This window comes from Bos indicus, chromosome 2 (genome assembly GCF_029378745.1).
Source record: "Bos indicus isolate NIAB-ARS_2022 breed Sahiwal x Tharparkar chromosome 2, NIAB-ARS_B.indTharparkar_mat_pri_1.0, whole genome shotgun sequence".
Lineage (NCBI taxonomy): Eukaryota > Metazoa > Chordata > Mammalia > Artiodactyla > Bovidae > Bos > Bos indicus.
The window spans coordinates 67,694,298-67,716,794 of record NC_091761.1 but is presented as its reverse complement, the minus strand read 5'-3'; the positions used below and the strand labels follow the sequence as shown (position 1 = coordinate 67,716,794).

At 35.9% G+C, this 22,497-nt stretch overlaps 1 protein-coding gene across 2 annotated transcripts in view; it reads right to left on the bottom strand.

The window, feature by feature from the left end:
• Positions 1-1,163: 1,163 nt before the first annotated feature.
• Positions 1,164-22,497, bottom strand: part of DPP10 (dipeptidyl peptidase like 10) — an 800,949-nt gene continuing 779,615 nt past the window's right edge. For both annotated transcript variants that reach the window (XM_070768724.1, XM_070768732.1), the window contains exons 22-26: positions 9,485-9,584; positions 9,173-9,231; positions 8,992-9,064; positions 5,460-5,533; positions 1,164-3,570 (exon numbers count right to left, since the gene is read on the bottom strand). In XM_070768724.1, the coding sequence (XP_070624825.1) occupies positions 3,436-3,570; positions 5,460-5,533; positions 8,992-9,064; positions 9,173-9,231; positions 9,485-9,584 (441 nt within the window). In that variant the 3' untranslated portion in view covers positions 1,164-3,435. The remainder of the gene's footprint in view (positions 3,571-5,459; positions 5,534-8,991; positions 9,065-9,172; positions 9,232-9,484; positions 9,585-22,497) is intronic.

Sequence of the window (22,497 nt, the reverse complement as noted above, 5' to 3'; positions counted from 1 at the left end):
CATTCCTTAACGTGGGATCTGATTTTTCTTACCTCACAATAATCTTTTCTGTTCAGACTGCCTGCTCCTTTTGTTAGGAACTTGTAGATAGCCTGACTCCCCCTCCTGCTTCCTTGGAGCAGTTTTCTCAGAGCTACTGAGATGCTATCTTCCAGGCTCAGAGTCCTTATCATTCTCACCAAATAAAATAACTCTCTACTTTAAGAGACTATATTTTTAGTTGACAAGTGGCATTTCATACATGAGTCTTCCTAGCAGTCATGTGTCCTCAATGACTCTTGAGATTTGAAAGCAATTCAGTCCCAGATACTTCTGTTTCAAAGCCTACCATTTGAGCTCCATGGCTTAAGTAATTTTCTTTATGGCAAAAACAAAAGTTTGTCGTCTTTTTCTAGTAGATCTACAACTGTGAGACCCTCAATGGTGAATTCAGTGCTAAACATCCAATCAAGAAGACACAGTCTCCAGGTGAACTGAGATTCATGTTTTTTTTTTGTTTGTTTGTTTTATAGATTTATTTATTTATTTTTGACCATGCTGGGTCTTCACTGCTGCAGGGGCTTTTCTCCAGTTGTGATGTGTGGGCTTCTCATTCTGGTGGCTTCTCACATTGTGAAGCACAGGCTCTAGGGTGTGTGGACCTCAGTAGTTTCAGTTCCCTAGCTTTAGAGCACAGGCTCAGTAGCTGCTGTGCATGGACTTAGCTGTTCTGTGGTATGAGGGATTCTCTGGGACCAGGGATCGAACCAGTCTCCTGCATTGGCAGACAGATTCTTTATCCCTGAGCCACCAGGGAGGCCTGAGATTCATGTTTTGAAGTGAGTCCTCTGCCCTAAATTCTGTCAAGAAACAAAAACAATCCACAAAATCTATTTAGTCCCAAGTGTTGACTTAGAAACCTCAATGGAGACAATTAAGATGAGAAATTGCTTTCTTTTTTTAAAATAGCTTCAAAATATTATATGCCCACCTCTGTGAATGACTGAATACCACTTACTTTCTTATTATGGAACTTATAGTTTATTTTGAGTCTTTTTTTTTTTTTAACTTTAGGGGGAAAACAGCACTTAGAAAGCTTGCTCTTGGAAATAATACTTGGAAAGTTCTAGGAAACTATTAGAATTTATGAACACGTATGAAATAATGAGTCTATGACCAAGGGCAAATGTATAAAAGACAAAATCCAGTTAGATGATTCCTTTAATGTTTGGTGGCTCTGTGTTTTAGTGAGCATCTCCCTTTTCCAAAATAGCCCAATTATGAAAAGCCAGATAATCACAGGAACAAATATTTTCCACCTTCCTACAAATCAGTAGTTTTCACTGGATATCTATTTAGCCTTAAAGGTGAAAGCGGGTTCCAGACTAATGTCTTTCATGTTAGAAGCTGTATGAAATTAATGGAAAAATAAACACTGATAATAATAATAAAACAAGAGAAATGAGGAACAGTAAAAGGTACTTTTTAAATGTTGCTCAAATAGACAATAACACCACATCTTTCAAACAACATAATTATTTGCATCATAAAAACTCTAGTTGTTGAAATTTAAAATATTGATTCAAAAGCTTCAATTGGACTTCAAATCAGCCTAAAAAAGAAATTTCCATCTTAATAAAATAGGCAAAGCTTTCCTTTTACACTTATTTTTTAAAACAGTATACTTATTTTTTTTTTTAAATGTGTTTTACTAGTCTTGAAAAAGACCTGAAATGGATCTTTCAAAAATTTTTCCCATTTTAAATGGAATCCAACACAGCAGTGAAGATGCAGCTCCAAAGAATATGGGAGAAAAGCAGAATACCCAAAAAATGACTTATGTATTTCCAAACACCCAGATTTTAGGGTTGATGCCTTCATAAAACAAGAGGGTTACTGAGCAATTCCACGAAATTTTTAAGTTTCCTCCTGATATTCTGATGTCATTATAATCTAGCCTGTCCTAAGAAATTTTTAAAACCACAAAACCCAGTCTTCTGCCTAGATTTACCTGAACTTCTGTGCTTGACTTTTGGACATATCTTCTGGAAGATCCCTCCAGTGAAATGAGAAGATATTCTTTGATTTTTGTCAGAAAAGTTAATATTCTCATGACTTAAATTGACTTCATTACAGTCAAGTTTATTTTATACTCTCAATTACTCACTACTGCAAATCAACACAGCACAGAAATTAATGCATTTTGTGCCTTAAATAGTAAACACTGCTGTTTGTGAACTTTTTTGGCCAATGAATAAAAAGTATTTCATTTCTAAATCTCACCAGAAGGATTTAAATTAAACAGTAACAGATGCACTGGGCAGGCATGGGATACTAAATAAGAACTGGCAAATGAAATAACCCAGCTCTTTGCTTTTACAATGAAAATGAGAATTGGTTTTTCATTGAGAGAAGAAAAAGGATTAAGTGTTTTAAAAAAGCGTTTTCCACCAAAAGAGCAAAATAGCACTCAGTGGTATAGTATTGTTAACAAAATTTCTTTATCAGAAACTATAATTTAATATTTAAGTACCTAATTTACATGTGACAAGGTATCATATTCAAAAAATTAAACTGCAACTAGAAAACTATTAACCACTAAAAACAATACCAAACACAACCCAAACATTTATAGGAAAGCAATAGCTAGAATTTGAATTGAAAAAAAATTTCATCATATTTGGCTCATTAAACAAAGCATCCATTACAGCCTGTAAGCATCTCTTCTAAGTCATCAAGTTTATCCTTTGTAGCATGAATAACACGTAAAGATAGATTTATTGACTGCATATGCACACGTGTGTATACATATTGTGAGACGTACACTCATGTGTTGACTTAAAGATATTGTATCTACTGATAACTGGCTGAACTTTGGAAGGTGCTGAAACCCATATTTCTACATGACCTGTGACCCATTTAAAAATGTCTTTTTATAAACAGAAGTTACATAAAATACTCTGGTTTTATTAACTGACTCTTTTCTTAAGCATCATAATAGACAATGAAGGAATTGCACTTATTTTAAAGGTACAGTAAAGTGTTAGATTGCAGCTTGGCCATCAAAGATCAGGGACTGTAGTACTGAGAAGTTGTGCATTATATGCAAAGATGACGGTGGCCACTGAAATTAAAATGAGAGCAATTAATTACAGAACAAATAGGGGGATAACAGAAGAAAACATGCACTACTCCTACTTTAATGCAAAACTAATTTCTCCCCGGAAACCAACCCTTTGACTTTTCTTACACAAAGAAACAGGTTCTGCACCCTTGGCAACACAGTAGACATGGACTTCTGTATTCAAATTCTAGTTCATTGTCTCTGAGTGTGCTGTTCCAGTGTCATCTCCTTAAGCTGCCCTTGAAATTCTGGAGCATCTACAATATTACAGTCTCTTCGTTAGGTTCCATTGAGCCTCAATATCCCCTTCAGCTCTATATAAATAGGGTCTTTTATTCATCTTCTTCTGGTTCCTGTGGCAACACTATTATTTCTTCCTTTAAACAATCACTGAAGAATCTGAGAATTGTGCTGTAGAGATGATACTTGCTCTTCTCAGATACGTTATGGCCTTCATCTGGGTAGACCTAAGATATTGAATGGAAAGGAGATTTAAAGTTGTCAAAGAAAGCCTTCTCTCTCAGAATTCATTACTTCAGCTCCATGGCAAGGGAACTTCGGAAAACAATATTTAACCAAAATCTCATGGTATTCAATTCTGAGTCTTTCATGCTAAATATTTCATTTTTATTTTAATTAGATCAAAATAAGACACTTGAGACAAAATGCAATTTTGTGCCTGTGAATTAGGATTTGTTAGAAATTCCCTGGTGTTCCAGTGGTTAGGATTCTGCCCTTTTGCTGCCTGGGGGCTGGAGTTTAATCCCTGGTTGGGGAACTAAGATCCTGCAAGCCAAAAAATAAACAAATAAAGTAAATAAATTAGGATTGGTTATCCAAAAAGTTAGAGCCTTCTATGTTCACACTGAACAAGATGACATTAATATCAACTTAGCTACATTTTGGGCTGTTTCATCCTGACTATAGGCCCCTGACCTCCCTTTAGAGTATTTAATGTAGAAAACTGGCAACTGTAAGTTCATTCTCTGCCCCTTTGAAATTTATATAAATCTTCTTTCAGACTTTTGTCAGTTTTACAATCCAGGAAATATCTTTCTCAAGGACTTGGGAACCATCTCTCTCTCTCTTTTTTCTTTTTTTTTACTTTTAGTTATTTTTGGGGGCAGGGGGACTGCACCATACAACATGTGGTTACTTAGTTCCCAGACCAAGAATGAAACCTGCACCCCCTGCATTGGAAGCACTGAGTCTTAACCACTGTACCACCAGGGAAGTCCTGGAAATCATCACTTTAAAATGTAAACACTGAAGGAGAGAGCATCCCCATTTCCCAGTCTCCAAGTTATCTCTTACCATAAGGGTACAAGAAAGTTTACTTTTCCTTTCCTTTCCTCACTTTTACTTACTTTACTTTTCCTTGGCCTGTTACCAAACACCAGGACCAATGAATCCCTCATGGGGACTCTCAAAAACTCCCCAGCCCATTGTTTCAAAAGAGTTGAGTTTAGTCTTCCTCCCTTATTGCAGTAGTCCCAAGTAAAATTTTCCTTGTTTGTTTACTTTGGCACGATGAAAATTTTACTTTGACAGTGTCCTTTTCAATATAAACAACATGAGTGATTTTTTTAAAAACATAAGTGAACATATTGTCACAGCAATTCCTGGGTATAAAGTTTTTAGCTAGTGCCACATTTCCCTCTGAGTAAAGCCTCACAGTCTATGGTCAGTGCCATGACCCTCCATTTGTTTATTGCTACACCTTCATTTTTCATCATTCTAACTGTGGTACCTATACTTTTGATAAGCTGAACCACTTTTAGTTCTTCCAAATGCTTAGGAATGAAAGTAACTTTATTTCCCTTTCATAACTACTCCACCAGACTGAAAGTTCCTTGATGTGTAAAGTATGTCTTCTTGATCCATTTAGTATAGAGACTCATGTAAATTAAGTCCTTGATAAATATTTACTAAATATGGTTGAATGCAGAAACGTAAATGGTGTTTTCTCTTTTCCCTTTTGTCTTGTGATATTTACTCAAAACACTTCGCCCCCTATCTTTCATGAAAAGAGTGATGGAGACCATAAGAAAGACAAAAGGACCAGAAGGGAAATAAAATTTATCATTTTAAAAGAATTTCTTATCAATGATAATGAATAAATGTCTGAGAAACAAGCATTTTTGAAAGAGTTTATGCAATTCACATGTAAAACAAGATGATCTACATTCTCACTGTAATAAGGAAGTAAAGACAATTTGGTAAAAAAAGAAAAAAGAAGAACAAAAATCAAAAACAAATAAAAGGGTGGGAGATGGAATCATGCAAAAACTGTGTTCTGTATCTCACGACAAGAAACTAAGGTAGAACAACACATTCTTCTGAAAAAGTGGCTTACCTGCATAGTATAGTTCACTCCAGCTTTTATTAGGTGTTTGATTAATTCTGCTGAATGCTGGAAATGAACTTTGGCTGCAAGAAATTAAATTATGATATTGAAGGAAATACATTTTTCAGGATTAAAACGTTTTTATAACATTTTTTCAAAGAAATTAAGTATTTTACTTTACATCCAGTGCACATTTAAAAGACTGATACCTAGCTTTACCTGGAAAGCCAATCTGTACAATGGTAATAAAACTTTGAGCTTCACATTATAAAAAAATACATTAAAGCAGGAGTTACTACTAAGTCTCTACTTACTCTACAGAATTGTGGTTAGATTTACTTTACTGAATGCCATTTATTATTTCTAATTATTCACATATTTTATACCATGATAATAATTTTAACAGAGTGAATGCCTGCCTAGATAGTAATACAGCAAACCAGCCTTCTTTGTTTCTGAGGTTTACTAAGGTCAATCTCAAACACTGACATTCTGCTTTATATCAAATTAAGAAGAAAAGCACATCTTGAGAAAATAGCATGCATATCTCATTCAGTTCAGTTCAGTTCAGTCACTCAGTGGTGTCCAACTCTTTGCGACCCCATGAATCACAGCACGCCAGGCCTCCCTGTCCATCACCAACTTCTGGAGTTAACTCAGACTCACGTCCATCGAGTCAGTGATGCCATCCAGCCATCTCATCCTTTGTTGCCCCCTTCTCCTCCTGCCCCCAATCCCTCCCAGCATCAGAGTCTTCCAATGAGTCAACTCTTCGCATGAGGTGGCCAAAGTACTGGAGTTTCAGCTTTAGCATCATTCCTTCCAAAGAAATCCCAGGGCTGATCTCCTTCAGAATGGACTGGTTGGATTTCCTTGCAGTCCAAGGGACTCCCAAGAGTCTTCTCCAACACCACAGTTCAGAAGCATCAATTCTTTAGCGCTCAGCCTTCTTCACAGTCCAACTCTCACATCCATACATGACCACAGGAAAAACCAAAGCCTTGACTAGACGGACCTTTGTTGGCAAAGTAATGTCTCTGCTTTTGAATATGCTATCTAGGTTGGTCATAACTTTCCTTCCAAGGAGTAAGTGTCTTTCAATTTCATGGCTGCAGTCACCATCTGCAGTGATTTTGGAGCCCCCCATAATAAAGTCTGACACCGTTTCCACTGTTTCCCCATCTATTTCCCATGAAGTGATGGGACTGGATGCCATGATTTTCATCTTCTGAATGTTGAGCTTTAAGCCAACTTTTTCACTCTCCACTTTCAATTTCATCAAGAGGTTTTTTAGTGCCTCTTCACTTTCTGCCATAAGGGTGGTGTCATCTGCATATCTGAGGTTATTGATATTACTCAGGGCTAAATATTTAATGTGGACCATATTGGTTTCTCCTCTTTCTTTCTAACTTGCTACTCCCTGAACCTCAGTTACAAAACCGAAATAAGTAGCATAGCAGCCTAAGTGTGGGCAGCAACATTGACCTGAACTAGCTATGAAGACTTGGACAAATCACTTCAATAATTTTGTGTAGCATTTTGCTCATAGGCTGCCTTGGCTGTACATTCTTAAACTGTGCATCTTCAAATTTCTGTAAATAACTTTTAAGCTAATGTGTTTCAACTGTCTTTGTAAAAGTAGGGCAGTCTTACCAATAGTTTAGACTTCATTGCTCTAATGCTATGGTACTGATTGATCCTGCTACAGAGCAGACAATAAAAGACTCTAAATAATCATTTTCATCTTTTAAAATTCTGGTAATCTTTTCCAACATTCTCTTATTGTACTTAATGGGAAAATTGCCATGTCATTTCTAAATAACTGTGCAAATTGCTCCATAAAGGTAAGCTACCAGAAATGCTAATAAATAGGGTAATGACTGAGGTAAAATGATACTCTATATACCTCATTTGTTTATTGTAGAAAACAAATTGAAAAAGACTCCATCATTCAGCTTTATGGATAAAGCTGAAAATAAATGTGCAAATGGATTTTCTAGTTTTTTTTTTTCTGTTTAGTTTCTAGTGCAAAGCATGTTGATAATTGCCATGTATCCCTTCTTAAAACTAAATAGAGGCATTAAGTCTAATTGGTTGAGTTTCCTGATTTGATGATAATTTTGAAAGATAATACTAACAATGGTAGTATTATATTACTACTGATTGACTGCCTATAATCTATGAGTCCCATATGGAATATGTGTGTGTGTGTGTGTGTGTGTGTGTGAGTACATTTGTTGTGTGTGTGTGTGCAAACACATAGGCGCATTTCCTTTGAAGTGATCGGTGTTGAAGGTCTACTCACATTTTATCAGGTAGGTGAAGCAGCACAGAGCACTGACAGTTCCCTGTGCTATTCCTCAGGCTCTCATCAGTTAGTAGGCTTTTGAAGCAAATCACTAAGTAGGGTGAAGGGAGGAGGATTGAGCTTTGCCTCTTTGAGGTGGGGCACCTACGAAAATGGTTTGGAAATCTACCTAAGGGAGATTTGTCTCTTCTCCCTCATTTACCTATTTATTCACATATATACTATAAACATAATATATACATACTGTATATCGGTATTGATATGAGCTCTAATTTAACTATTTTAACTATGACCTGACATGCTTAAAAGTCAAGTTTGAGGGCTAGTGTTATCTTCACTGTAAGCCCTTGTTAGTAATATTCTCTGTAAAATGGGATAAAAATACTGAGGCAAGGCAGGGTAGACTGACAAAAACAAGTTTAAGATTTAGGAAATATTGCTGCAAGGCTTTGCTTCTCCTTGTTCACTTGCCAGGTAGCCTTGGATAAATCAGTTTCCTCCTTGAAACTGATTTTTCTCATCTGTGAGTGGAGCTATAAATACTCAGCCCTCTGTTGTAAAATTTCACATAAAATAATGTGAAAAAAGATATAATTTCTTTGAGCCACTAACACTTCAGGTGAATATAAAATGATATTATTTATTACTAGTAATATCAATCACATCCATCTCCAATGTATAAAATAATAAAAAAGGAGATGATATAAAAGTGCTTTTTTTGTTTTTTGTTTTAACTTAAGTGAGAAATCTCATCAGAATTTCATCTCAGTGCTGGCACCTTTTGCTATGCTGTTGTTTTTCAGGTTAGAGTCCATGTGCGGTATGCTGAACAACATGATCCTAGTAGTGAGTAACCACACATGGTTATTTATATTTAAGTTAATTACAATTAAATAAAATTTAAAAATTCAGTTTCTCAGTCATACTAAATATGTCAAGCACACATGGCCAGTGGCTACTGTGCTCAGCTGCACAAACATTTCCATCATCACAGAGTTTTACTGCACAGTGGCTGCCATCAAGCCCCATTGCCTCCTCCACTCTTAGTCCTGATGTCCTTCTGTCCTTCTGCCCACTTCCTCCCAGGTACTCGATTGCTTGTGCCATTCTCTTCTGCTCTCCTCCCCAGAAGGTTACAGCACCTCCTGTAAGCAAATCCTTGGAGGTGTCCCTTTGTTCAAGGTCAGACTCCATCAATTAAGAAGCAGCAAATGACACTAAGCAGCTACTTACTGTCAGCAGTCCCATGGATTATTAATATATTTTCTTCTTTCAAGCCATGAATATTATGTAGCACACTAGATGCCTATAAATAAAAACACAAGAATCTGTATATAGAGATTAACCTATATTTGCATTCAGCAGTTTTAGAATAAAAATACTATTCTTTACTCATTGCTTTTAAGTTAGTTACCTGGTATGTGCTTTCGTCTTTTGATGGCATACCAAGATATCTTTCAGAGAAAGCTGAGGCTATGATCCAAGAACACAGAAATTTAAGGATACACTAAAAACCATTTGACTAGCACATTTCATTATTTAGTTTCTACCTTTCACATTTAATTGTCATGCACCAGTAAAACTGATTGAATCAGAGAGGTGATAAACTGCTGAAAACATCTCTGATAGTACATGGTAAATGACCTCGACTGAGCATCTCTACATGAGGACTTTTGTTTCTATAAATCAATACATTATTTTAGGTCAGTCTGTAGGAATTACTCACCATACAACTTCAAGTCTATAATGGGTGCAATCACTGATCCACATTTAAAAAGTTTTTCATCTGATTTTAAGATCATGGATGCAATATAGCCACCATAGCCCTGGACAAAAAAAAAAAAAAAGGTTTATATATGTAAGATTATTGATTATTCCTGGAGACATTTTAATGTTTTACCTTTTGGTCACTGTTAGTTAATATACTAACTGGAGAAGGAAATGGCAACCCACTCCAGTGTTCTTGCCTGGAGAATCCCAGGGACGGGGGAGCCTGGTGGGCTGCCGTCTCTGGGGTCTCATGGAGTCGGACACGACAGAAGCGACTTAGCAGTAGCAGCAGCAGTTAATATGCATATCAGAATGTCTCATAATGCTCCATCTTTAAGCAAAGAATACACAAAACATGGTTATGTACAGATGAAAATTTTGAAAAGTTATTTAAATTTTTATATAATGTTATTTCAATAACTTTAGGTAAAATATAAAATTTATTTATCATCAAGTGTCAAATATTTGCTCTTTGATCTGATATCTGGGAATAGATCCAAATAATTTGAAATCAGGGTAATATGTGCATGCATGCTAAGTTGCTTCAGTCATGTCCGACTCTTTGTGACTATGGACTATAGCCCACCAGGCTCCTCTGTCCATGGGATTCTCCAGGCAAGAATACTGGAGCGTATTTCCATGCCCTCCTCCAGAGGATCTTTATGACCCAGGGATTGAACCCCCATCTGCATTAGCAGGCAGGTTCTTTACCATTAGTGCCACCTGGGAAGCCCAGTGACTAAATCATATATCATTTTAGACATATATATTTAACAAAACAGCATATTCATTTAATAAAACATTTAAAATTATGATTATTAAGAATTAAGAAAGTATTAAATGTTTAATATATATCATCACAAGTATAGATTCTGTTTTCAATCCACACAACTAAACATTTGAAAGAACTCATATATGATAAATACTTTCGCTAGTTAGATGTATTGGATTATTTTTAAATTCAATTTTTAAATATCCACCTTGAAATGCTTTTGAACAAATCTAATTATACATTTAAAAAATACATAAATCAAGGTGTCTAGTTTTCTTTTGAAGACTATTTTTCTGACTAGAAAAATTTAAGAGGAGATTTTAATAACTATAGTAATGCTGGGTTAAGGGGATGACCTAAGTTGTCAGTGCATTTTAAGCATTAATTTTTGCTGTGCTCTTGGTGTTGTGTTTTATTTTGCCAGACATTGGAATATCCTGAGAGGTATTATTAATAAAGATATTAATATTCAAGCCTTAATAAATGGGGAAACAGTGGAAACAGTGTCAGACTTTATTTTTTTTGGGCTCCAAAATCACTGCAGATGGTGACTGCAGCCATGAAATTAAAAGATGCTTACTCCTTGGAAGAAAAGTTATGACCAACCTAGATAGCATATTCAAAAGCAGAGACATTACTTTGCCAACAAAGGTCCATCTAGTCAAGGCTATGGTTTTTCCAGTGGTCAGGTATAGATGTGAGAGTTGGACTGTGAAGAAAGCTGAGTGCTGAAGAATTGATGCCTTTGAACTGTGGTGTTGGAGAAGCCTCTTGAGAGTCCCTTGGACTGCAAAGAAATCCAACCAGTCCATTCTGAAGGAGATCAGCCCTGGGATTTCTTTGGAAGGAAGGATGCTAAAGTTGAAACTCCAGTACTTTGGCCACCTCATGCGAAGAGTTGACTCATTGGAAGACTCTGATGCTGGGAGGGATTGGGGGCAGGAGGAAAAGGGGACGACAGAGGATGAGAGGGCTAAATGGCATCACTGACTCGATGGACGTGAGTCTGAGTCAACTCCGGGAGTTGGTGATGGACAGGGAGGCCTGGCGTGCTGCGATTCATGGGGTTGCAAAGAGTCAGACACGACTGAGCAACTGAACTGAACTGAAGTGAATGCAAATGGTTCATGATAAGCTCTACTTGTGAAAGATTTGAAGATGATTCTAGTGTGTTTTGGTGCTATAGGAAACTGTTATTTTCTCTATAACTCGAGAAATAAATAATGTCATTTATGCTTTTCTAAAGCATCATTTAAAAATGGGTATTGGAAAGTCCAAAATGTAATCAGACATTACTATAGTGGTTGAGAGAATATATGTGAAGAGTAGCAGAATATACCACTCAAAAGTACACTACTTGGCATATTAATTATTTTGAGCTGTAAGCACTTGCAAAAACAGCAAATCCAGAGGGAAGCTTTTCTTTCTCTGAATGCCTGTATCTGCCTAAAGGCAGATCCTCCAAAAGTTCAAGGGCCCCTACCTGGAAGTTTCATCACTGAGGGAAGATTGATTCTTGTCACAGGAAAGGAGACTAGAAATTGACACCACACCCAGACTCACTGTGTCACAAGCCTTGCCTCCCATCTATTCTTCTAAGGCCCCATGTGTTTCCTAACACTAACTTGAAAAGAAAGTGAAAACATTAGTCACCCAGTTGTGTCCAACTCTTTGAAACCCCAGAGACTGTAGCCTGCCAGGCTCCTCTGTCCAGAGGATTTCCTAGGCAAGGATCCTAGAGTGGGTTGCCATTTCCTTCTCCAGGGGATTCGCCCCACCCAAAGATTAAACCTGGGTCTCCTACAATGCAGGCAGAGTCTTTACCATCTGAGCCATCAAGGAAGCCCAAAAATAATTTACTCTCTCTTAACATACCTATATCCCCTTTTCTCTTTCCCTGTTGAAACTGAGCAGGTCTGAGGGGCTCCTGGGCACAGAAGACTATCTGTCCCCCTTTTCTTGTTTGTAGGGAGTAGATAAGATTCCAACATCCATGGCCTTCCCTGAGTTCCAAAGGGCAGGTTCAAACTGGCTAATCAGGGAAGGGAGGGGATGCAGAGAAAAGGGAGGAGTAGTCAAAAACAATAGTACAGCATATTAAAAAGCGGAGATATTACTTAGCTGATAAAGGTCCGTATGGTCAAAGATATGGTTTTTCCAGTAGTCATGAATGGATGTGAGAGCTGGACAGTAAAAAAGGCTGAGCACCAAAGAACTGTTGCTTTCAAACTGTGGTGCTGGAGAAGCCTCTTGAGAGTCTCTTGGACAGCAAGGAGATCAAACTTGTCAATCCTAAAGGAAATCAACCCTGAATATTCACTGGAAGGACTGATGCTGAAACTGCAGTACTTTGGCCATCTGATATGAAGAGCCAACTCATTGGAAAAGACCCTGATACTGGGAAAGATTGAAGGTAGAAGGAAAAGGGGACAACAGAGAATGAGATGGTTGGATGGCATCACTGATTCAGTGAATATGAGCTTGAGCAAACTGGGAAATAGTGAAGGACAGGGAAGTCTGGCGTGCTGCAGTCTACGGAGTGGCATAATGTTGGACATGTCCTAGGGCCTGAAAAACAACAAGATTCACTTTCTTGTAAAGAGAGGGAAACATAAACACAGATTTTCTTTACAAATGTAAATGTCCCTTGCAAAAGGGTAACTTCTACTCTGTTTTTAAAGCTTCTCCTCTTTATGCTGTTTCTTGAAATAATCAGCTCAAAAAAATGTTTTGCCAAAGAAACATATTCTGGGACGGCATATTCTGCTCCTCTTCAGAAGTATGAAGAAATGAATGAGTCATACAAAGCATGTAAATAAATAGCAATTATAGAGCAAAAGTGTTGAGAGACTGAAAGTTCTCTTCCTATAAGGAACTTTTCAAGTTTCTAGTTCACTATCGTGAAGATTGAGACCATGGTGTTGCAGACAAGAGGTTTCAAATATTTCCCAAGCTGCAACAGTATTCTCATAGTGAAAAATGCATCTTAGCTGATAACTTTTCTGGTTCTAATTCCATAACTACCATGATTTCTGATTATGATTATGATTCTGTTATTATATAACTTGACTACTTTGAGAGAATAACTGAATATAACTATTCTGAGAATAAATGTATATCATATTTAAATAATATAAATTAATAGATTGTATTGTTTTTTATCTCAGTTTCACATGATTCCCGGAGTGAGTCTGTTTAACTCCAGGAAGTAAGAAAGATATCTTTCACAGGAGGGGCAGATCTCAGAAAAATACCTGAAAGTTCTTTTTGAGTTCAATTTGAGAGTCTTTTTAAGTTCATATTCTAAACCAGTAGATTTGGGATAGGGCCCAAGCTTTTGCATTTTTAACAAACTCCCAGGAGGTCTTTATGTTGCTGGTCCATATTTTGAATAGAAAGTTCTTATTGTGTAATAATGTAATAGGGATTCCCACCAGACTATCTTTCTAACTTCAGCCAGAATTCCCTAGACTAATGGAACTTTATATATATGTGTGTGTGTGTGTGTGTGTGTGTGTGTGTGTGTGTGTGTGTGTGTACCAATGCCCTTAAAATCAATTGAATCAATATGTGTAGAATGGGCTGTGGAGTTCTCCATGTGCTTCTAAGTGAAAGTGCTGTTGTAAATCACTGCTGCTGCATAAGACATTGTATCTGATTTCTTAAAAAACAAATATCTGGCTTTTGGGATCAATGAAAGTAAATTGAAAACTTAACAATATTGAAAGGTTTAGAGTAAAATTCTCTCTATAGCAGTTAAAAATCTAATTCAAAATACTGCTTTAATCTGATTTATTTCAGTTAATAAATTCTATTTTTAAAAGAAAATCAATACTGGCAGGATTAAAATTAATTTTAATTGCTTACCTTCTTCTCTATCATTTCATATTTATTTACTGAATATAAGAACAGACCATAGTAGCTTTATCATAGTTTATTTATGGAATCTCCATACTGTTCTCTGTATCAGTTTTCATTCCTACCACGTTACTGTATGTAAAATGGATAGCCAGTGGGAGTCCATGTATGATGCAGGGAACCCAAGGCCAGTGCTCTGTGACAGCCTAGAAGGGTGGGATGGGGAGGAGGTGGAAAGAAGTTCAAGAGGGAGGGCACATATGTGCACCTAATACTGACTCGATGTGTGGAAAAAAAGTCACCATATTGTAAAGTAATTATCCTCTAATTAAAATAATAAAATACATAATAATAAAAAGAATAGATCATGAAAAAGTTCTTGGAAAAATAATATCCCACAAGATGTTAGGAATCTTAAGTTCTAGTTAGATATGGAATGGTGCTTTAATTTTCAAAGCAACTCATATCTATCAGGAAGATGCCAAAACCCGGGGTTCATCATATTGACTGCAGTTAATGAGAGGATGTTTTTATTAATGTGATATAGACCAATAATGGTCAATAATTGGTATAGGCTGCTATGTTTCAGTTGTGCTGTCATCTTATTGGTATTCTCAGTGATCAGATTTTTCCATTCATTACAATTGTTACATCATGTGCATTTGCAAAATATCTTTAGCATTACTTGTAAAATTTTAACAAATTTATCTAGATTTTTAAAAGTTTATTCTGTGGATTTAAAGTATAGAAAACTGTTATTTCTTTAAAAAATATATTTTACCCTTGGTGTAAGAAATTGAATCCAATAGACAAAAGGACTAGAAGAGCAGGGGAGAGGGGAAATCTGTAATACCATTTTACTGAGGACTTACATTTTCATGGGACTCATGTTTTGAAATAATAAAGTGACTTTTTTGACACAGTGTGCAAAAAGGTTTCATGAGTGAGTGAAGTCGCTCAGTCGTGTCCGACTCTGCGACCCCATGGACTGTAGACTACCAGGCTTCTCTGTCCATGGGATTCTCCAGGCAAAAAACCTGGAGTGAGTTGCCATTTCCTTCTCCAGGGAATCTTCCCAACCCAGGGATCAAACCCAGGTTTCCCGCATTGCAGGCAGATGCTTTACCCTCTGAGCCACCAGGGAAGCCCTAAAGGTTTCATGGTTGTAATCAAAAATACATAGTAACAGAGCTGGAAAAAAAAAAAAGTTTTCCTGCAGCTTTAGACTTGTATGATTCCCTCTGAATCACATCACTTCTAATATATAGTGAATTGATTTGAAGTAAAATACTGTAAATACTTTATGAATAATAAAATTTATTATATTAATTTGCATGAAAACTGTTAAATTTGTTTAATGTAATCACATATACTATATTAAAATTTTTATATTCCTGCCTTCCTAGAAGTGACTCAGTGTCCCTAACAAACTCTTACCCATATTGAGACTATTATTAATAAGACTATAAATAATAAATAATTACCTCCATAGGTTGCTTGAAAAACTTCCATACTTATTGCATTTAAAATTTCTTTTACCTTCCCCAGGAAGGTCTCTTGTCTCTTGTCTCCTCAAATTTCCCTATTTTAGACCAATCAATATCTCCTAGTGAAATAGTTCTTGTCTCATGATTGAAAATTGCCCACTCATCTTTAATCTTGATCTCCTGTCTCTCTGCTTCACTTTTCTGAATTGCAATACCATGTCTGACATTTTATATACTTTTCTAATTATTTGTTTTCATTTATCTCTCCTCATTGCATTAACAATTTTTTAAAAAGATAGACTTTATTTTTGCTTTTGGTTTGTGTTGGTGACTTCTATATGTCCAGCAACTGAAAAGTGCTAGGCACATAGTATACACTCAGTAAATGTTTGTTGAATGAATACATTTTAATTCCATTAATGCTGGCCTGGTAACCACAGCAATACAAGTTCTCAGTATGATGCATATAGGGTATTAAATTTTGCCATTTATTTTTAATTTGTGTCATCAATCAAAAAAATGTCAGAAAAGTTTTTTTCAGCAGGTTTTTTTTTTTTACTTTTAACATTTAAATATAAGTACTTGGTACAAAGAACGTAATATTATTATATTGTATTTTATGAACTTGATTAGGTCATAAGGATAATTATTCAAACTAAAATGGTTTAACATCTTTAATCATGTTATTTGAATAATTATTGAGTAACAGATGGCCACTTAATGGCTAAATATGCTAATAGTATAAGCTTTCCATTTATCTAACAAACAAGTTAGAAAATAACACTGACAAAAACATACTACTCACAATAAACATTAAAATGCACTAAAAATAAACAATACATAGAAATAAACAAAGCAGGAAAGATATTGACATCCATAAAGAAAACTAAAATTTCTATTGAAAAATGCAAAAAGGATTAAATAAAAGAGATGTACTATGTCATTCAATCAAAGCAGCATCTTTTGAAAATTTTAATTATTCTCAAATTAAATATTGTTTAAATTAAATTTTAGTTAAAAGAATATAGCCAAATGTTTTGCAAGAATTTGAGAAAGTGGAGAAAATAAGAGCAGTAGGTCAAAGGTATCTTGAAAGAAAAGAACAAAAAGTGGGAAATATTTTAAAATATTAAAATGAATTATTATTAAGCATACTATACCCACCAAGGCTTCCCTGGTGGCTCAGATGGTAAAGAATCTGCCTACCATGCAGGAGACTTGGGTTCCATCCCTGGTTGGGAAGATCTCTTGGAGAAAGAAATGGCAACCCATTCTAGCATTCTTGCCTGGAGAATTCCAAGGACAAAGGAGCCTGGGGGTTTGCAGTCCATGGCATCACAAAGAATTGGAGGCAACTGAGCAACTTCCCTGGTGGCTCAGCTGGTAAAGAATCTGCCTGCAATGCAGGCGACCTGGGTTTGATCCCTGGATTTAGAAGATCCACTGGAGAAAGGAATGGCTACCCTCTCCAGTATTCTGGCCTGGAGAATTCCATGGATTGCTACAGCTTCCTGCCTGTAAGAGTATAGTTGATGGGCAACAGCATAATATATCAAAAAATGAAGCACACAGAGACAAATATTTTTTAAAAATATTAAAATATCAAATATTAATATTTTGGTGAGCTTAGGGAAAAATTCAACTGGCATAATTACATACCTATTTGAAAACTTTGGAAAATTGGAACAGCAAAAAAATAAAATAAAAATTGAAGTAATGATAACTGTACATTCTCCAAATTTGATGAAAACACTAAAGCCAAAAAGCACAGTGTATTCCCCTAAGGGTTAAGGGTTGGCTATCTAGCAGGAAAGAGAAAATCCCAGAGGAGAGAAAGAACATGAAAGGGGTTCAATTCAAATGTTTTTGCAACTGAAAATCAAATAAAACATAAATACCTTGACAAGGCTTACAGTCTGACATAAGAAATGAAATAAGAACACAAATATAATGTGCTATATTATGATATAATGAATATAAGAAACGACTGACAAAGTGTTCTTTCAATACACAGGAGGGAATGATGATTTCCAGTGGGAGAAATTTAGTGAATAATTAATGGAGGCAAGGACCTCTGAATGAGACTGAATAAGAAGTAGAATTATAAAACCCATGTACAGACTTGAGGCTGTTATTAGAAATAAATTAAAAGTTATGAACAAAAGCAGTGAAGTAAAAAGGTGGAAGAAATACTTATAAACCAGTAAAAATTTTGGCTTAACTATATTGAAGAAAATTCATTTGGAACAATAAATAACTCTCAGAATAAGCTTAAAACCTATGTTAGGTAATAGTTAAAACTTTTTAGTTAATTTTGTTTACCTATAGAATATGTGTGCAATATTAAAATGAAATTGGATATAAAAAGTCAAGCATTATCTTTTATGTTGGCTGAAGTTTTTCTCTAGTATCCATGTGATAATTTTGAAGAGAATGCATTTATTTAATCAGTGCTTTCCTGGCATTTACAGGCTTATTATTTCAATTAATAGAATATAGGTAGGGATGTTGTCCAAAATTATATATTATTTAACACAAAATACATTTTTAGAAATACTAAAAACTCTATATTCCTTAATCAGGTTACAAGGGTAGAAAGAATAATATTGCTTTTCAAATTCTGAGAGACTAAACTGAACAAATTACACATAAAATAAAAAATATTGACCAATTTCCTAGAGTGCTCTATTTCAGCTTTATGGAGACCAACAGTGAAATGTACCTGAAAACTTCCAAGCAAATTTCATTCCTGCTGACAAAGTCAATTATAATGAATGAAATCAATTATTTAGTGAGGGTGATATAGATGTAGATATAGTTATATACATATAATAGACCATAAAAAAACAGAATGAAATTTAGACCAAAGGGAAGAAAAACCTGGAAACTCAATCAAATAGTTATACAGCTAAAGGAAATAAGTCGGTTAAAGATTGTTGATTGAAATTAAAATTCCTGGCCCTTTAGAACACCTCACTTGAATCATAAAATTTTTCACAATAAATTATAACTCAGCCTAGAATCTTAGAAGGGAACAGTGCTTTAGCCTCATTGATGGTAAAAACATGAAGTGTGGCAATACCATTTCTAGCATTTGGTGAAACTGACATCTTAATAGATTCAACTGAAAACAAAACCAAAACTAAACAAAAAATAAATACATAAAAAATGGTAATTAAAAAAATAAAGAACTAAAACAACTAAAAGTAATTTGGAATACAACATTGAGCTGGCACAAAGGTTATGAATTCACAAAGGCCAGATATTACTGAAAACTGTGAACTTGAGAGGTAAACAAGCATAAAGCCAGTTTTGCTTGCTTGTTTCTTTATTTGTTTTGCAAATGCAAGTGATTTAGGCCTTCTGCTATGATGACTCAATGCATGATGTAGACAAAATGCATAGATTCCAAACTAAAGAGAGACTGTACAAAGCTCTACCCCTAAAGATGACAAGAGAAAACTATGCTGCATTAAAGGATTGGTGAAATAATTTTGTTTTTATTCTTGTCATGAACTTGTACTGAATCAATGAAAAAAACTAATCTTGACTAAAAATTTGAGCCATAGGTCAACGTTAGTGTTTGCTGACCCAATGTATCATGTAAGTATAATTAAAACAAAACAAAGCAAACACAAATATACAAATGCAATATAAGCCTTAAAGAATCCCAAGTATAAAATCCCAGTTTTGATGGAATTAATGGAAGACAATTAAACATATTCAAAGAACCCATCAAATCCCAAACATGATGAATAAAAAGATATTCATAACTATACACATACTGTAAAAATTATAAAACGCCAAAGAAAATATATCTTAAAAAAAAAAGTGAAACTGGCAATATTTCTTAGATGCCAGTTCTTCCTAAGTGATCCACAGATTCAGTAGAATTCCCAAGAAAATCCCCGTGGTCTATTTTTGATGGTCCATTGTTTAAGACTCAGTGCTTCCAATGCAGGGAGCATGAGGTCAATCCCTGGTCCTTGAATTAAGATCCCACATGCTGTGTGATGTAGCCAAAAAAAAAAAAAAGATTACAAAAGGTGATTCTAAAATTTATAAAGAAATACAATGTCTAGATGAGATAAAAGAACCGTGAAAAAGAACAAGACAGAAGAACTTCTACTATCTCATTTCTAGATACAATATTATTATAAACAGTGATTTTTTTAGTATGTCATTTATATCTCAATTTAAAAGATGAAAAAAAGGGAAGAACAGGTTTGTAATTATAATATGCTCCCTCTGATTTAGTAGGATTTCTCCGGTGGCTCAGAGGTAAAGAATCTGCCTGCCAAGCAACAGATGCGGGTTTGATCCCTGAGTCAGGAAGATCCCCTAGAGAAGGAAATGGCAACCCACTCCAGTATTTCTTGTCTGGGAAATCCCTTTAACAAAGGAACCTAGCAGGCTACAGTCCATGGGGTCACAAAGAGTCGGACATGACTTAGCCCAGCTCAGCAACACCAAGAAATATCAAATCACTATGTTGTGAAAACAGACACTAAACAGGAACTAACGCAGTATTGTAGAGGTAGATAGGGGAATTGGATGAAGGCAGTCAAAAGGTACAAACTTCTAGTTATAGGATAAATAAGTACCAGGTATATATAATATATCACATGATAAATGTAGTTGATACTGCTGTATGTTACAAATGCTCCTTTGTGGATCACTGTCTTGTCATGATGAAGGGGTTTGTGTATCTCAGTGAAGCCATGAGCCATGCCCTGTAGGGCTACCCAAGACAGACAGGTCATAATGGAGAGTTCTGACAAAACGTGATCCACTGGAGGAGGGAATGGAACACTACCCCAGCACACTAGCTGTGAGAACCCCATGAACTGTATAAAAAGACAAAAAGATACGACACCAAAGGAAGAGCCCCACCTGAGGTTGGAAGGTGTCCAATATGCTACAGGGGAAGAGGGAGGAGGTCTTCTAATAGCTCCAGAAAAAATGAAGTGACTGGGCCAAAGCAGAAATACTTGTGGATTTTTCTGGTGATGAAGGTAAAATCTGATGCTGTCAAGACCAGTACTGCATTAGAACCTAGAAAGTTAGGTTCATGAATCAAGGTATATTGGATGTGGTCAAGCTGAAGATGGCAAGAAAAAACATCAACATCTTAGGAATCAGTGAACTAAAATAGATAAAAATGGGTTAATTTAATTCAGATGACCATTGTATCTACTACTGTGGGCAAGAATCCTGTAGAAGAAATGCTGTAGTCCTCATAATCAACAAAAGAGTCTGAAATGCAGTACTTGGTTGCAACCTAAAAATGGCAGAATGATCTCAGTTCTTTTCCAAGACAAACCATTCAACTACACTGTAATCCATGTCTATACTCCAACTACTGATGCCAAAGAAGCTGAAGTTGATCAGTTCTATGAAGACCTAGGAGACCTCCTAGAACTAACACCAAAAAGACATCCTTTTCATCATAGAGGATTGAAATGCCAAAGTAGGAAGTCAAGAGATAATTACAGTAAAACATAATTTGGGCCTTGGAGTACAAAATGAAGCAGGACAAAGGCTAATATAATTCTGCAAGAGAATGCACCAGTCAATAGCAAACATCGTTTTCAACAACACAAGAGATTATTTTAGACATGGACATCACCAGATGGTCAATACTGAAATCAGATTGATAACATTCTTTGTAGCCAAAGATGGAGAAGCTGAATACAGTCAGCAAAACAAGACCTGGAGCTGACTCAGATCATCAGCTCCTCATAGCAAAACTCAGGCTAAAACTAAAGAAAATGGGCAAAATCACTAGGCCAGCTAGGTACAACTTAAATCAAATCCCCTATGTATATACTATGGAGGTGACTGATAGATTCAAGGGATGAAATCAAGGAAACAGTATTCCTGAAGAACTATGGACTTAGGTCTACAATATTGTACAGGAAGCAGCAAACAAAACATCCTGAAGAGAAAGAAATGCAAGAAGTCAAAGTGCTTGTCTAAGGAGACTTTACAAATAGCTGAGGAAAGAGAAGAAGAAAAGCAAGGGAGAAAGGGAAAGGTACTCCCAACTAAATGCAGAGTTCCACAGAAAAGCATGGAGAGACAAGAAGGCCTTCCTCAATGAACAATGCAATGAAAAGAGGAAAACAACAAACAGAAAGCATAAGACTAGAGATCGCTTCAAGAAAATTGGAAATATCAAAGGAACATTTCATCCAAAGATGGGCATAATAAAGGACAGAAATGGCAAAGATCTAATAAAATCAGGTCAGATCAAGAAGAGATGGAAAGGATACACAGAATATCTGTACAAAAAAGATTTTAATGACCCGGATAACCACTATGGTGTAGTCTCTCACTCACAGCCAGACTGTTGCCCCATCTATTTCCAATGAAGTGATGGGACCAGATACCATGATCTTCATTTTCTGAATGTTGAGCTTTAAGCCAACTTTTTCACTCTCTTGTCTCACTTCCATCAAGAGGTTCTTTAGTTCTTCCTCATCTTCTTCCATAAGGGTGGTGTCATCTGCATATTTGAAGTTATTGATATTTCTTCCAGCAATCTTGATTCCAGGTTTTGCTTCCTCCAGCCCAGCATTTCTCATGATATACTCTGCATATAAATTGAATAAGCAGGGTGACAATACACAGCCTTGACTGTATATTGACTCCTTTTCCTCTTTGGAACTAGTCTGTTGTTCCATGTCCAGTTCTAACTGTTGCTACCTGACCTGCATACAGATTTCTCAAGAGGCAGGTCAGGTGGCCTGGTATTCCCAGCTCTATCAGAATTTTTTCCACAGTTTATTGTGATCCACACAGTCAATGGAGAAGGAAATGGCACCCCACTCCAGTACTCTTACCTGGGAA